The sequence below is a fragment of the Nomascus leucogenys genome, chromosome 22a (assembly GCF_006542625.1).
Source record: "Nomascus leucogenys isolate Asia chromosome 22a, Asia_NLE_v1, whole genome shotgun sequence".
Lineage (NCBI taxonomy): Eukaryota > Metazoa > Chordata > Mammalia > Primates > Hylobatidae > Nomascus > Nomascus leucogenys.
The window spans coordinates 108966289-108982792 of NC_044402.1; the positions used below are offsets into that span (position 1 = coordinate 108966289).

General features: G+C 38.8%; 1 protein-coding gene across 4 annotated transcripts in view; it reads left to right on the forward strand.

Annotated features, from left to right (window-relative positions):
- PTH2R (parathyroid hormone 2 receptor) overlaps positions 1-16504 on the forward strand; it is a 127618-nt gene that overhangs the window by 37970 nt on the left and 73144 nt on the right. Inside the window, exon 1 of one of the 4 annotated variants that reach the window (XM_003254012.2) lies at positions 8379-8453. The exons of the other annotated variants lie outside the window; for them this stretch is intronic. Within the exon in view, the coding sequence (XP_003254060.1) occupies positions 8379-8453 (75 nt within the window). Of the gene's footprint in view, positions 1-8378; positions 8454-16504 lie in introns of those variants that run through there. 4 annotated transcript variants of the gene reach the window in all.

Sequence of the window (16504 nt, forward strand, 5' to 3'; positions counted from 1 at the left end):
TTAGATCAATTCCCTTAAAACTGTTTAAAGTGATTTCTCTCTTTCCATAAGTTATTGTATTACTAATTAATTTATTTACTATCTCGATTTTGTGCTGTTTGAATCTTAAGGCAGAAAAGAGTTGTCTGTATCTCTTGTGACAACACATATACTGGAATTATAAAATTAGACTCTCTTGAATTCCATCTCTTAACCAGTCCCAAACTTGACTCAGAATTCAAAGGACCGGGCAAACACCAGGCACAAATAAAACAGTCTTTTCTTGGAGAAGTCTGAGACCATTTGGCACAGATTTCCAAAATAACCCTATTCTCATGCAGTAGGATAAGTTTTAGATTTAACAGACAAGTTTCTTTATAAGCAATTTGTGCAGAGACATTGTTCAAACAAAGGGAATAATTCCAGTTATGCAATGTCTCTTCTTCATACCTTACTGTTTACATAATCATCTCTTAGTTTCCCATATCACCCATAAACCTGTGAATTCTAAGTTTATTTATACACACAATCAAGATGTGTGCTCCTAAAAATATTTTATACTCTCCATTATCTTTCCATTCCTAGTAATACTTAGTGGGTTTACTGGAAAATTTGGTTATTCACATGTGTGCAGGGAAGGGTTAACTCAGTAGGTCTGGGTTGCTCAAACCCTGCACGTTTCCAAGAAAGGCCAATCCTCAGGACTGGCCCTTGGCTGGTTTCTGGGAGATGAGCTCTAAGTCCTCCGCATAATCTGCTGGATAAGAGTGGTTTGTATATCTGCAGCCTTGGGCTATGCTGTACTAGTTTGACCAGGTAGTTTATGCTAACAATGTGATCTGTGAATGCCTGTTTTTGCTTGTGGCAGAGTTATGGTGGGGCTGGGTTCTGAGTAGGTGATTAAAAACCCTACACACCAGGACTCAGATAAGCTTCCCTAGTTGGCAACACTTTGCACAAGGTGTCATACATCATTGCTGGGAGAATTACGTGCATCTGTGTGACTCCACTGGGAGAAGACTCCTGGAAGTTTGTTCCTAGTTCTGCCTGAACATCATCTTATGTGACATTTCCCTATGTTGAATTTAATCTGTATCCTTTCACTCTGAGGAATCATAACCATGAGATAACATCTTCTGAGTCCTATGAGTCCTTCTAGCAAATCATTAAGCATGATGGTGGTGGTTTTGGGGACTTCTAACACAGCATGTTTACCAAGAGATTTATTTGAGGTTTTTCTTTCCTTTCTGATAGAGAAAAGTTCATACCTGCTGTTCACCTTTTCCTTCCCACCATGTAGTGTGGAGCTATGAACCTCTATGCTGATGTCCTTTCAGCCCTTTTTATTGATACTCACCCTGTCTCTGGGGCCTTAAACCTTCATTAATAACCCTATGGAAAGTAAAACTTTATTTCAGTAGGTCTCCAGTTATAGCACCTGGAAAATTAAACTCTTCTTAAAACTTAAAAAAGTTAGTTCTTTCAGTGATTTGACCTATTTTGTTTTTCAGAAAACGCTTCTGTTTATACCTTACTAAAATATTATATTGTAGTGGTTATATGTCCTGAGGCTAGTAGAGTACTTATTTATTGAAAACAAAATAAAATATGAATTCTAAATAGTAATGTCTAAATTCTTCAAAATGTAAGTGGTAGAATTGACTTTGATAGACCTTTTCTCCTGTAATATATTGTTATAATATCCTGAGACACACTCAGCATAAATATCTGCCCAGTCATTAAATTAGTCATCAGCACCTCTCTTTGGGGACTGCCTACAATGAAAGGATATGTCCTTTGGTGGAGTATTCTTATATTTCCAGGGGTAGCAAGAGCTATTTGAATTTCTCATTAGAATGTCTTTTTCAGATGTCCAGTTTAACCTGGTATCCTAGTAAAAATGGCAACATCCGGATCACTAAGGGATGGTTCAGAGTAGATTATATTAGTGGTTATTTTGGTATTAGGTTTGTGGCACTATCTATAACCTTTTATAAAGATCTCATTAATTTACTTTAATGTGGGGAAAATCATTTTAGACATGGATGAATCAGACAATAACTTAATTTTATCTAAATATTTTGCAAATTAGGTCAGCAAGAGTTCACTATATAATTGCTAAAATAGTCTCTTTAATTTCCAAAGCATATGTATATTTTATTGGAAATGTGAGTTGTGTGCATTATATTCAACTAATAAACATTATACTTGATGTCTTAGTAAGTATTTAACCAGATGTATATGTATCTCTTGAACTTTTATTGCACAAACATAAAAGCTCTGTTTGTGGAGAGAATAAAAGCAAATTTCATAGTAGATCTCAATATACATTTGACAAGTACTGACCTCATAGTTCTAGAATAGAAACCAACTGGGTATGATACATGAGAGTCAGTAGACGTAGCTTATGATCATTATGCGAATTCATTGGTTGTATTCTACACATCAGAAGGAGGTATACAATAGGATTATGCCATGCTCAGAAATATTGGATGTATGTGTATGAATCCTATGAGGAAATCATTCATATTCCCATAAACATTGAGTCGCAGTCTCTCCTTCCATCTGTATGGGAACTATTCCCAAATCTGTTTTCAGCACTTACCTGAGCCCCACTCTCCAATTTCACATTCTTTTCAAAAGTCTTCAAATTGTCCCCTACCTGCCACCTGTATGTTCCAATGTTACCTGGAATGGAACATGAGGAGAGTTAGGATTAGCATCTGTCCCCTGTAAAAACAGTGGCCTTTCCTGCTGCCTTCCCACTACTATCAACACTAGTCTTGTTCTTTTGGCCTCCGAGACTTGCAAAAAGGTTTCTTTCTTTTTTTTTGCCCCGTCATTCCTTTTACCTTCCAAACCGCTCAGTGATCAGGTCCTGTTAATATTTTCTTTATGGTATCTCTCCTTCTTATTCCTTCCTGTGTATTTTTAAAAACTTAATCCTTTTCCTCCTCAGGGTTTGCAGCTGCCCTTCTTCCTCTGGGGCACACCTGCTGTTTTAGAATCCCTCCTGTTCTGCACGTCTCCTGCTTTGCACATGTTCTTCTTTGCTTCGAATGCCCTCTTCAGCATCCTCCATTGGGTCACACGCAGCCCTTCATCACACTCAGTTCTGATGACTCCTCTGGAAATCCTCTCTCACCACACAGGGCTTAGAGGACTTCTGATGTCTTCAAGGCTCTGGGAGTGCACTGGGAACAGGACAGGATCATTCTCCTTGAAGCTCTGGTGCCTAAGAGACCCTAGCCACAGTGTGTTGTTGTTATTACAGGTTGTCCCCTTACACAGCTCCCTGGTTCCTCTCCACTGCACCTGTTCTACAAAAGCCAACAGAACACTTTTTCCTACAAAAACGTTTTTGTATCACAGCCATTTGGTGGCACATGACTGGCTACCATACCATTGCAATGCCATGTCTTAGCCAGGCTTTGAGGGACCCCCAGTTCCTGCTACTCCTCCTCACTTTCCCATTTTTACCAACGAGGCAGTTTTCTTCCTGTTTTTGCACATTATATAACTCACCCAGTTTCTTGGTGTGCTTTTGCCATTCAAAACACTTAAAAATGCCCTTTCCCTTTGTCATAGCTTCTGAGAAGCTTTGCAGATTTTCTCACTATCCTGGAAGACTTCTTCAAGTAACCTTAGCCTCAAAGTAATCAGTCCCTCCCTCTGCAGCCTATAGCTACTTTTATATTACATTATTTTGTCCATGTTGATATTTTGCTTTGTCATATAAATTCTTCAGGGGAAAACCAGTATGTTCCATTTTTTTTGTTTTTATCAATATTTACTTTTTACAGTGATCTTTCTTGTCTAGAAAGTACCTAGTATAAATTGCTAACAAAATGTCATAGCTCCCTACATCTTAAAAAGTCCTTAATCGAATTTTATTTTTCAAGGCTTCTTGTACTTATTTTAAGTGATAAAGAAACAACTAAATTGACATTTTCAATGTTCTTTCCTAATCCATCTCCAGATTAAAGGGTTGTTACTTATCTAGGTGAAATTTCTCTTTCTTGTGGTATTTGGTACATTCTTGGGAGCATATGCCTTCGTGTGCTGAAAGACTCAACATAAATTGCTCATAGATATGTCATACTGCCTGTAATGTTGCGTGATCCTTTGGTTTAACAAGGATTAAAAATGTAATTCTACTGGGAAGTTATCTCTGTGGGGGAAATGAGAAAATGAATGAGAAGGTGCTTAGTACATCTGTGAAGTTCTATGGAAATGATAAAGCGCATTCTATAGGGGCACGATAGAATAGTAGAAAAAGTGATAAATGTGGAAACAGAAGACCTAAGCTGAAGTCTTCACTGGCTGCCGTGTGTCCTTCTGCACATCATTTAGCTTCTTTCTGAGTTATAGTTTCCTCATCTAAATGGGTACTACCACTAAAATGGATATCTTAGTTTATGTATCTCTAAGGCTTGTTTGGGGAATCAGGATATTTTGCTGGATGCAAATATTTTGCAGAATGCAGATTTATGAAAGAAATTGGTAATATGTTAAAAATATGAGCTATCGTTATAGCCAGAAAATTATAGCCATTTAATCCATGATATTGTCTAGTTCAGTCAGATGTTTTCCATGGATGCAGTAAGATTTTCATGATTAGAATTGTTTTTATTGAGGAAATATGCTATACATATGTAGGAATGATTTAAGTATTGGGAAGAAGTTAAATGATTTTTTCACATACTAAAATCCTATGGGATTTCTAGAGAAGACTTACAGCTCTCCTAAATTCTTGACAGAAGAGTGTGTCAACTCTGAGAAAGCCATTTAATTTTAGAAAGACAAAATGGAGGTACAAAAAGCAGAAGGGGCTATTTGTCCAGTTAGCATTTGGACAGGATTAAATCCTGGTGCTAAGTGATCTAACAATTAATGAAATCACGTTGCTCTCACATCAGATGCTAGCAGCTAGATTTCACACTGCAAGCACGGGAGTTCGATGACAGGATGGTGTTCAGTTATTACTGGTGTGTAGCAAGCTACCCCCAAACTTAATGACTTAAAGTAAGTACAACCACTTACATAGCTCAGAAATCTGTAATTTGGACAGGGCTCTTCTCTGCTTAAATTGGTATCAACTGAGGCAGCTCAGCTTGGGTTAGAGGATTCAGTTCCAACATGGCTCACTCACAGGGCTGATGAGTTGCCACTGGTTGTTGCCTGGAACAGTGGTTAGGATTGAGACCTGAGATCTTCAGTTGCCTGCACTGGGCTTCTCTATGGGCGTCTCAGACTTCCTCACAGCATGGTGGCTAAATTCTAAGACTGAAAGGAAGTCCTAGAGCCTAGAAGTAGAAGCTGCCAGTTTCTTAAGGCCGGAGTTTATTTCCACTATATTCTATAGGTCAAGCAGTCATAGAGCCCATAATCATGGGAAGGAGACATAGACCCTCACCTCTCAATGAAAAGTGTGTGTCCAAGAGTTTTGGGGACATATTTTAAAACCTCTACAGTCAGAGAGTGTAAGGGGAGATCAGAAAGAAGAAGAACATTAAGTCTTAGGAGGACAAGCTTGAGTTGGTGTTAGCTGGCTACTGAGAAGAAAGTTCTCATCTAATTATTTGAGAAACAAAGGCAGAACATTGGTAATTTAACAAGTAGGGCAGTGTAGATTTAAGAGAGAGGAAATGGCATGGTGCCAAGCACATAATTGTCCAACTTCTTAATTTTCTTCAGGCTTTACCTTGACTGAGGTGGGCCTTGAATTTGTTAATAATTTTCTTTAATCCTCAGTAGGGAAACTTTAAGATTGGCGATTGCTTCCTTTTCATTATTTTCCCTTAAGCTACAAATTAATCACTGAGTATTTCCATAATAGCTTTGCATATTAATAATTATAAGTGGAATGTAATAGTGTATATGAAAGTATTTTGCAAATACCAAGCTTACTGTTATTTGCATAACTGTACAGCTGATAAAGTTTCTTTGACATTGTCATTATCTCATTTAATTGTTACATGGGCCTTATGAGGCAAGTTGTTATTAGTAATAACAACCTTTCCTAATTAAACAGAGAGAAAGACACTTGCACATGAGCCACTGCACATCAGTTTGGAGTCAAGACAAAAACCCTCGCCTTGGGGAGTACCTTTTCTCTTCAGATGTACCCCGAGAAGTACCCGTGTTTGAATGGCCAGACTTCCCTGTTGTTATCTGCCTACTTCCTGAGTTCAGTAAGAAAGCCCTCAGGACTGAGCTTCAGAGGCCTAAGTTCTTCAGCTTTCCAAATGTAACAGTCAGGCACTCAGAGGAAAGATTGCCAACAATTTGATGGAGGTGTTTCACATCTGAGGTTCATGAATGGTATTCCACCCTGGATAAACTGGAGAGCTGCTCTATTTAATCAATTGCAAACCCTACTTTGATTTCTAAGCCTCTTCTATCAGAGCAGCCTTACATGGAGCTAAAGTTGTGATTTCAGAGGCATTAGCAAAATTTGTCCTCCACCTCCCTTCAAAATATCTTTCCCATTAAAAAGATGGATTCTTTAATAAGTGACGTTGCATTAACTGGTTAGGTACTTGGAGAAATTGTTACATTACTTAAAAAATTGATACTTTAAAACATTAAATGTAAAATTATGAGATGGTAGAAAAGAACTAGAAAAAAGATCTGATGAAAAGATTTTCTAAATTTTTAGTATGCAATTCCTTTCTCGCATAAAAAGCTAAGGAAGAAATTAGAAAAGATTGCTAGATTTAGACACATAAATTAAAAAAACCCTCTGCACTGATCAAGATATTATAAATTAGGCCAAAAACAAAGTTGAAAAACATTTTGGTATTTATGTCAGAAAAATATTTTATATTGTAAATATAGACAGTGCTTTTCTACGTAAATAGGGAATACTCAAACTTACCACAGCCCTTTGTCCATTCACAGACTATGATCACAATAATAATAATAATATTCATCATCACCAAACAATGCTAATGATAGTAGCTAATACTTATTGAGCATTTCCTTGGACTTTATGTTTGTTTACTCACTTAACTTTTCCAACAAAATTTTGAGGGACAGCAGTGGGCTGAATGTTTATGTTCCCCCAAAATACATATGTTGACGTTCTAGTCCTTAAGGTGATGGCTTACTAGGCAGGGACTTTGAGAGGTGATTTGGTCATGAGGGCTCTGAGATTAGTGCCCTCATAAAAGAGACCTCGGAAAAATCCCTCATCCCTTCTGCCATGTGAGGTTGCAATGAGAAGACAGCAGTGGTCAATGAGGAAGTGGGCTTTTATCAGACACTGAATCTGCCAGCACCTTGATCTTGGACTTCCCAGCCTCCAGACTGTGAGAAATAAATCTCTGTTGTTAATAAGCCACCCAGTTTATGGTATTTTGTTATAGCATCCAGAGCTGATTAAAGGAGGTTCTCTCATTTCTCCCATCTTACAATTGAGGAGATTAAGACAAAGAGAGGCCAGTATGTAATTGGCTCAGGGTTATGCAGCTAGCACGTGGCAGAGCCAGAATTCAAAGGCTTTCTTCCTTCAAGAGGCAAGAACAAGAGATTTTAAAAGGATGTAATACAATTGGCCAATGAATGTCTAAAATAGTCAAACTTAAAAATAAACTAAAAAAAAAAAAGAATATTAGTTGTCTTTTTTTAATGCCAGGATTCAAAGCACAATACCACACGAAGAACTTTTGACCCACAAGAAATATATACATTATTTCTACTTAACACACACACAGTATTATTATAATGGTTAGGAGAAAATGAATCAGAGCATTTTAGAGGGCTTTAGGACTGTCCAGCGAACAGCCCAGACGCAGGGCCCACCTGGCCTCGGGAGCCTTTAGCCATCTTGTCGCTGTCCTCGGGGCCGATGGTCAGCGCAGGCAGGACAGGAGGAAACTTCTGGATCACTCCCCGAAGACCCAGGGCGCCCCTAGAGACAGGGCCCTGGAACCCTGGACGGAGTGGAGGGAAGCAGAAACATTGCGAATCAGGGGTGGCGGCAGCAGAGACGTGGGATCCTTTGCCATCCGCCCCCTGGGCTGCGGGACCCAGTGACTTCGAGGAGGAGCGCGAGCGCAGCCGCGCGGCGCGCACCGGGATCCGCCTGGCGCGGGAGCCGCCCCCTTCCCGCCGCAGGCGGCGCGGGGCTGCGAGTCAAGTCCAGGACTCGGGCCAGTCTCTCCGGAAGACAAGACCAACCTCGCGCCGCGGCGCAGCAGGACGCGGGCTCTGAGAAGCGCGTAGCTCCGGCGACAAGACCCCAAGCACCCTCGGCCGGTGGCCCGGGCCCGGCCACCCCAGCTGCGCGTCATTACTGGCCACAAGTTTGTCCCGGGCCAGCCAAGTTGGCGACTTGGAAGCTTCTTCCGGGCTCTGGAGGAAGGTCCCTGCTTCTTCCTACAGCCGTTCTGGACATGGCCGGGCTGGGGGCGTCGCTCCACGTCTGGGGTTGGCTGATGCTCGGCAGCTGCCTTCTGGCCAGAGCTCAGGTAAGAGCCCGTGCTCCGCGACACCTGTTTTCGCGGAGCCTCCGGCGGGGACTCAGCTTTAGCGACACGGAGGCCAGGTGCGCGCGAGAGCTCATTCATGTTCACACGTCCACACACGCCCCGGCACGCACCGAGGCGTACCCGGCAGGTGCTGGCAGGCAATTAGTGGAGCTTCAAAGATCTGCTTTAGTGGAGTGATGTCCTGGGGCCGGCACTGTTCAGAGCAGCATCCTGGCATCCGCAAAGTAAGGGGATATTTCCTAACAGCGGAGTCGTGGATCAGGTGTGTGAGGCTGGGAAGGTGAAGGAACTTTTCTTACTCTTAAACTCCGTGGTCCCCATTTAATTAATCGAAATGACTTTTGTCTGCTGGTAATTTACCATCGCTTTTGAGAATTTAAACTTACAGGATCGATTGTGACCACTATCTGAAAGAATAATTGGCTGTCTGTGATGCAGAATCACATACATTCAAGTTAGGAGACAGAATAAAAATACCAAAATACAGTTTATATTTAATGTTAAGCGGTGGCTGTCACTTTTGTACTGCTAATATCATTTAGAGATTTTCTGGGAGATCTTTTACAATGAAACCTCTTTAATGGGCAAGATACAATTCATACGCACTTTTTTTTTTTTGAGTCAAATCAAATGTAGGGTTTACAGTCAGCTTTTCAGATGAGCTAGAGAGATGCGTGTAGTGGTGGATGTTATGCAGTTCTAGAGCCCTGTGAATTTAAACCGAATCAAGGTATTTCTCTCCGGTTCGGTAGGGGGTGCACCTAGACCGTCAAATGAAGGCCCAATAAAAAAATATTTCACAGTGAGAATTTAAAGCAGTGATTTATGTATTGATGCTATCTAAACTTACTAGTATGTTCTCGGCTTTCAGTTGACTAGTTTAAATTTCAATTATTCTGAAAGTGCAGTTTTAAAAACCTATCTGTTAAAGTCATAACCAGAGACATGAAAACTTACAGGGGATTTCTAGGCTAGGTGCCACGCTAAAAGTGGGCTTTACTTAACATGACCAATATGTTCCGTGTAGATTTATTTTGTTAATAAATAAATTTTGTTAATAAACTAAACAATTTGTGTGTCATACATTGACTAATAATATTAGCAATGGATAGCTGAAAGTAAGGTACACTTAAACCTGAAAAAATTCATCAAGTTACTAGAAGGAATATGAATGCGTGGAAAAAAATTTGGTGATAAATTTCCATGACCATTATAGAACTCTGGTATAATCTCTACTATACTTCCTACATTTTTATCTCATAAGATATTTGGATAATATGCTAAAAGATGGCATCTTCTTGTATACAAGAGGCAACTGAACTCTAAACATTTATTTTATTTAGTGTTCTAGATTACTTTTTATAAGGAAATGGGGAGGTATTATTTAGTACAATAAGAAAAAAAAAAAGGCTTGGTGTGGTGTCTCATGCCTGTAATCCCAGACCTTTGGGAGATGGGAGGATCTCTTGATCCCAGGAGTTTGGGGCTGCTCTGAGCTATATCATGCCACTGCACTCCAGCCTGGCAACAAAGTGAGACCCTGTCTTGAAAGAAGGAAAGAAAGAAAAGAAAGAAAAGAAAGGAAAGAAAGAGAGAGAGAGAGAGAGAAATAAATAAATAAATAATAAATAAATCACCATGGGTTTGTGGGCAGAATATTTTCTTTTGCTTTCAATAAAACAATCAGGACACTGAATACTTTTTCTATAACTTTAAACCAAGGTTTCCCAACCTTGGCATTATTGACATTTTGTGCCATATATAATAATTCTTTGTTTTGGTGGGGGTGGGTGTGTTGTCCTGTATATTGCAGGGTATTTAGCGCCATCCCTGTCTCTTCTATCCACTAGATGCCAGTAGCACCCCTCCCTGTAACTGAGACAACCAAAAATGTCTCTAGATGTTGCTATACATACTTTGGAAGGCAAAATCACTCCTGGTTGAGAATCATTGCTTTACACGGATTTCCATTTATATCTATAGATTATGAATTGCATAAAATAAGTGTGTGGTATTATATTACATTTGCCAAATTTTTGACATTTTAAACAAAATCTGGAGGTTAAATTCAAGTGATTTACATTGACAAACTGATACATTTTCTGACCTTCAGTTTCTTCATCTTCAAAAGAGTCATATTGGTCTAAGATTATTTTAATTCTATAAGTCTTGGCTTATTACTTTAGGTTACAGTAATTCTTTACTCTGAAATTCCATTAGTTAACCTGGAGTATAATAGAGACTAAATACATTCTGGGTATTATTTACTTCAAATATCAAATGCCGATATTATTAGCTTAAGTATGAGAGACAAGGTATTTATGAAAAATGAGCCTGGCTTTATTAATTTTTTTAGAGTACCCAGTTAATGATGAATATATTGCTAGCTAACACAGATATTTCAAAAAAATTATATTGAAAGAATACCAAAGGGAACTCACCCAGGCAGAATGAGCTTGTGTAGAGTATATTTAGTATTCAGTAAACATTGGATCACACCACAAAATAGATGATATAGACCAGTGCTCATCAATTGTTTTAAGGGTCTCTGTGGTTTCTGGTTGGTAAAGATATACTTTTGTTTCAATGCACAGTTCAAAACCCATGCATTCATACATCATTACAGAGCCCAGCAATGCATTTTCTGTAGTCAGATTATCACGTGGTAATAAGGACCACTATATAAACATGTTCAGTATTTTCTTTACTGTGTTAGTGGATCTTCCTGGTCACAGACTGTGGGATGGAATTGGGGTGCCAGAGGTTTATTAGGGGAGGAGGTAATGCTTGTGAAAGTTGAAATGGAGAGGGAGAAGGATTGGACAGGGGTAACCTCAGACCGGCAAGCGAATCTGACAAAATTTTGTCCAAGTCAGTGGAGAACCTTGGGGCAAAGGTTGCCCATCAGAGGAGTCTCATGCTGTGAAAAAATTGCCAGGTCTTAGAATTCCTACTGTTGACCTTCCAGTATGAAGATTCAGAGCTTACTAGAAAATCAGAAATCTCTTTCTGGGTGTGGAAAAATGGTAATCAGTGATCCTACTTGCCAAGTACCAAATACGGTGCTAAGTACTTGATTCTCTCATTTAATTATCACAGTAACTTTATGAGATGGGCACTGTAATTGTTCACATTTTTATAAATGAGAAAATGGGGCTATGAGATGTTAGATAATATAGTCAACTCACAGAAGCAGCCATGATTTATACTCTGGCTTTTGGTACCCTCATTGTGGAGACCAGCTGGGCACTGCTTGGTGACATTATGTATACACATGTCCTCTGTCCCAGCAATCTCTGCCCCGAGTCTCTATCCCAGGGAATTTCTCACCCAGGTCTATAATGATCCTTGCAATAATTCTGTGGTGTTAGAGAATTAGGGACAATCTGGGTGTTTATAATGGGGTATTGTGCAGCAATAAAAAGCAATGGCTTAAATGTGCACAAATCAGCATGGACAAGATTGTAAAAACAGGATAACATGTGACACAGAAACAATAGGATATATGGTGTGATGTCATTTACATACATTAAAATACATGCACATAAAACAGTAATATATGTTTTATGAACATATTCAGATAAAAGATTGTCTATGTGTGTGTGTGTCTCACATAAATGCTTGTATATGGGAGGTAGAGAAGTAGGAGTGGGGTATAGAGATAAAATGGGATAAATCAAGAAATCAAGTAGGCCTACACTCTGCATCTCAACGCATGTGTTAATTGCAAATTGTGGTGATAATAAACAGAACTGTCAAAACTATTACTGGTGGAGTTAAGAACGAGGACAGTCAGGTGCAATGGCTCATGCCTGTAATCCCAGCACTTTGGGAGGCTGAGGCGGGCAGATCACTAGAGGTCAGGAGTTCGAGACCAGCCTGGCCAACATGGTGAAACACCGTCTCTACTAAAAATACAAAAATTAGCTGGGTGTGGTGGCACACGCCTGTAGTTCCAGCTACTTGGGAAGCTTAGGTGGGAGAATTGCTTGAACCCTGGAGGCAGAGGTTGCAGTGAGCTGAGGTCATGCCAAGTCCTAGAATATAGGCAGCTTCTCCAAAGTGGAAACTAGGGACTGTCTTTGGCAGAATGAAATGGAAACTCGACAGTTGATTATCTCTATACTGTGTTTATTGCGACAAACACTATTGTAGTTAAAGATAAGAGAGTTGGTTTGTTCTCATTCTTTTCTGTTGACAACCAGGACTGTTTCCATTTGTCTTCTAGTTATAAGGAAGTCTTAAATCCCTGAGAAATGGGCTTCTTGGTGGCTGCATTAATTGTAAGTAGTCTCTTCAGCCCTGGTAGACCAGAGGCAGTGAGATGGAAGGGTCCCAGGTGTGGCTCTTTCTTGCCAATGCACAGAGAGTAGGTTTCATATTCCCAGAACTTCCTCAATTCTTTGTGACAAAATAAAATATTTTCAACAGGCATTCATGCATCTCACTTATTTTCCTGTCTTGAACTTCAGTTGGTTTTGTCATCTACTGGAACCCATCTTGTCCTTTCTTTCCCCCTCTGTTTTGTTTTCGTCTTTTCTCTGGGTTATTCATTAAATTTTTAAACAGCCATGTGACTTTAGGCAGTTAATTTCATCTCTTGGTTGTCTCCACTGGCTCCACTGTAAAATAGGACTTACTCATAGAATAAGCATTATAGTGACATCTACTCATAGAATGTGAGTCTTGAATTTAAAAATATACAAACAAAAAGCTTAAAAGTTCCTGATAACAAAAGATGTCAGCTCTTTCCTCTTCTTTTATTAGCAGATCAGTCAAGTTATTTTTAATGGAATGATTACTAGATTAAGATTATTTCTAAGCATTAGTGAGAACTCCTGAAGGCTTTTAAATGGGGTGTGTATGTGTGTGAGGATTTTGTGAGGCTGTTTTCTCTTCATTTTATTTCTTACGGCTTCCCCTTCAGAACCCACATTTTTTCTGATAGCAATTGGACATTTTCTTCATAACACTGATAGCTGTTATAATATTACATTTATTAATATAAGTACTTGATCAATATCTAACTTCCTCATTGCTTTTGCGCAAAATTTGTTTCCTTCTTGCTAATGGATATTACCACTTTACTTTTCCCAGTTGTTATGGTCTCCCAGGATCACACAGCTGTGCTGCATGACAGATGTGTTGCCTAGAGGGAGTGACACTAGTTAGAAATGAATAGAACATTGGCCACTGTTGCTATTATGTGTAGATCTATAATTTGGCCTTCAGCCTGTTTTCTGTAATCTCAGATTCTTGTTGCCAGTTGATGGCAGGAAACAATCTTCCTGATGATTTGTCATGTTCAAAAACAGGTCAGCACTATTTCTAGAGTGATAATCATTGGCTGATTTCATTTCCCCATGAAATGAACTCCATCACTGAGTAGAGCTGCCATAGAATAGCCTTGAAAGGCAGAGGTAGTGCTGTGTGAGGACACTGTACTGGGAGATGGGACACCTGGCTGTAGTCCATGTTTTACTATAAATTAGCTGGGTGGCCACAGATAAGTGGCAAAATTCTGGGTCTCATTTTATCATATGTCAAGAGTATAAGGTTTAGAGTTCCAGCATACCAGAGATTCAGATTTTTTCAGGTTAGCAACAGTGCTAGCTTTAAAAAGAATGTTTTTACTATATACATATAACAGGGATCAAAAGCAGAAACTACCCACATTTCTATTTAGTCTTTGTCTATGTGCCTATTCAATTAATACATACTTTCAATTATGTCATAAATGAAATTTTATATATATTTTCACTTGACATTATACAATCCACTTTTTGCCCATTTTCCTATGACTATTTTCCTGTCTTATATACTCATTCTTTTTCTCTCTCACTACTGCCCCATCTCCTCTCAATCCCACTCAGATAATACTGTGTATCTTCCACCTCTTCCTCCATAACTTATTTGCTCATATAAAATATATACACAGATGTAGTTATTTCATCTTTATTTGTTTAAAAAGTGACCACCCCCCCCACACACACACAGAATGTTTATAAACAATGTAGAAGACTGGCAATTTGAACTCATTAAATTATATTCCAAATGACAGAGAGCCAGCACTTGAATCTTGAGAAAGTGGTCCTCCTTTCATCTTGGAGTGTTATTATCATGGTGTGTGCTCCCCATGTGATGCCACTCTAGCAATTTCAGACACAGCTACATAGAAGTCATGATTACAGAAACTCCAAGAGCCAACCTTACCAGAGACAGCATTTGACACTATCAAGTGTCACTGATGTACAGAAAGAAAAATTAGGCTTTAAGGAATGAAAATGTAAAAAAGATTCTGTGCTCAGGAACTATAAAGTGAGTTACTTCAAGATGGAATTTGAGCTCTGTTATGATTTCAATAGTGTAAGAACACTTAATTATTCCTGCATTAACCAATATTTTTATATTTTTGAACATTTTTAACATATGGAATGTAAAATATTGACTAAATGGAACATGTGTTATTTTTACATTCTTGAAGTTTTCTATGTGTTGCTGAAAACCATTTATTTATCTGTATTACCTAATTAGCTACCTTGAATAATGTCACAACTAAAAGCTGTAAGGGTTGAAAAAGGAAAAAAGAAACACAAAAACTGGCTGAACAGTCAAAGACAGGTTTATTTTGGAGAATAAACCTGAGAGGGACTTCTGGCCAATTTTGGTCAGGAGCATGCTCTCTTACAGACTAAGAGTATTTAAGGGTTCAGGGCGGGAGGGCTTATCACAGCCTTGGACTGCTCCTGTGCCTCTTTGTCTTGCTTGTCTGGGAGGGAGAGTTTTTGTGTTTGTTCCCATACATCTTCCTGCAGCTGCAGGCATATCCCCCATGTCTTTTAGCTTCCCTATCTTAGTGCACATAATGGGAAAGGAATATGCTTATTAGGGCTCACTGTTTTACTTTGGTTCATTGTATGAGTGTGAAGTTTGGTGGTTACTCAAGAGACTTTCCCTCTCCTTCTGTGCCTGAGATGTCTTATCTTTGTTTTACTGTCTGCTCTTTCTGGTTGCTTGTTTAGAAGAGAAGTGATTTCCTTGAAATGCATGAGGTTAGAAAGGGAGCTAGAACTTAAAATGGTGGTGTTTGTCCAAGATGACAGTGCTCCTGCTCTGTCAAAAGGCAACTAAAAGTGGAGGTAACATTTGCTCCATAGCCCATTTTCTTAATATATATGGTGACAATAGTAGTTAGTGATATTTTTGTATTCAGTCTTGTCCATGTATAGATATAATATACTCTACATGGTTACATTCCTCATAGTATTCCCCCAAGTTCAAGAAAAGCAATAACCATTGTACTATTTCTTTTTCTGGTTATCTTTTGAGTCCTTTGTCAGCTAATGAGGAAAGCGAATTTTTTTTCAGTTTTTTTTTCTATTAGAATAGCTATTAGAATAGGTAATTTTGGGTTGATATATCCTGAGTTCTCAAACTTTATTCCAAAATTTTTATCCACTAGAACAAAAATGGGCAAACTATCGTCTGTTATCCAAATTCGTTCCATCATCTGTTTTTCTATGCCTCATAAGCTAAGAATGATTTTCACATTTTTAAGTCATTGGATAAAAATCAGAAGAATCTAGGTTAACATTAAGAGTGAAGTCATGTTGATAGCTTGCACTCTTGTTAGGTGAGTGGCACTTTACCTCTGTGGTCTTCCTTTTCAAAACATATTGGCCCAGTTCCATAATGAGAAAACGATAAAAAAAAAAACCCAACTGTGGGACATTATACAAAATGACTAGTGTTCCTCAAACTATTAAGATAATTAAAAATGAGGAAAGCCTGAGAAACTATCACAACCTAGATGAACCTAAGGAGACATGACAACTAAATGTGATGTGGTGTCTTGATGAGACCCCAGAACAGACAAAGGACATTAGGTAAAAACTAAGAAAATCTGAATAAAGTATCAACTTAGTGAATAACAATATATCAATATTGACTCATTAATTATAACAAATATAGCTACTAATATAAGATTTTAATAAGGGGAAACTGAGTGTTTATGGGAACTCTGTACTATC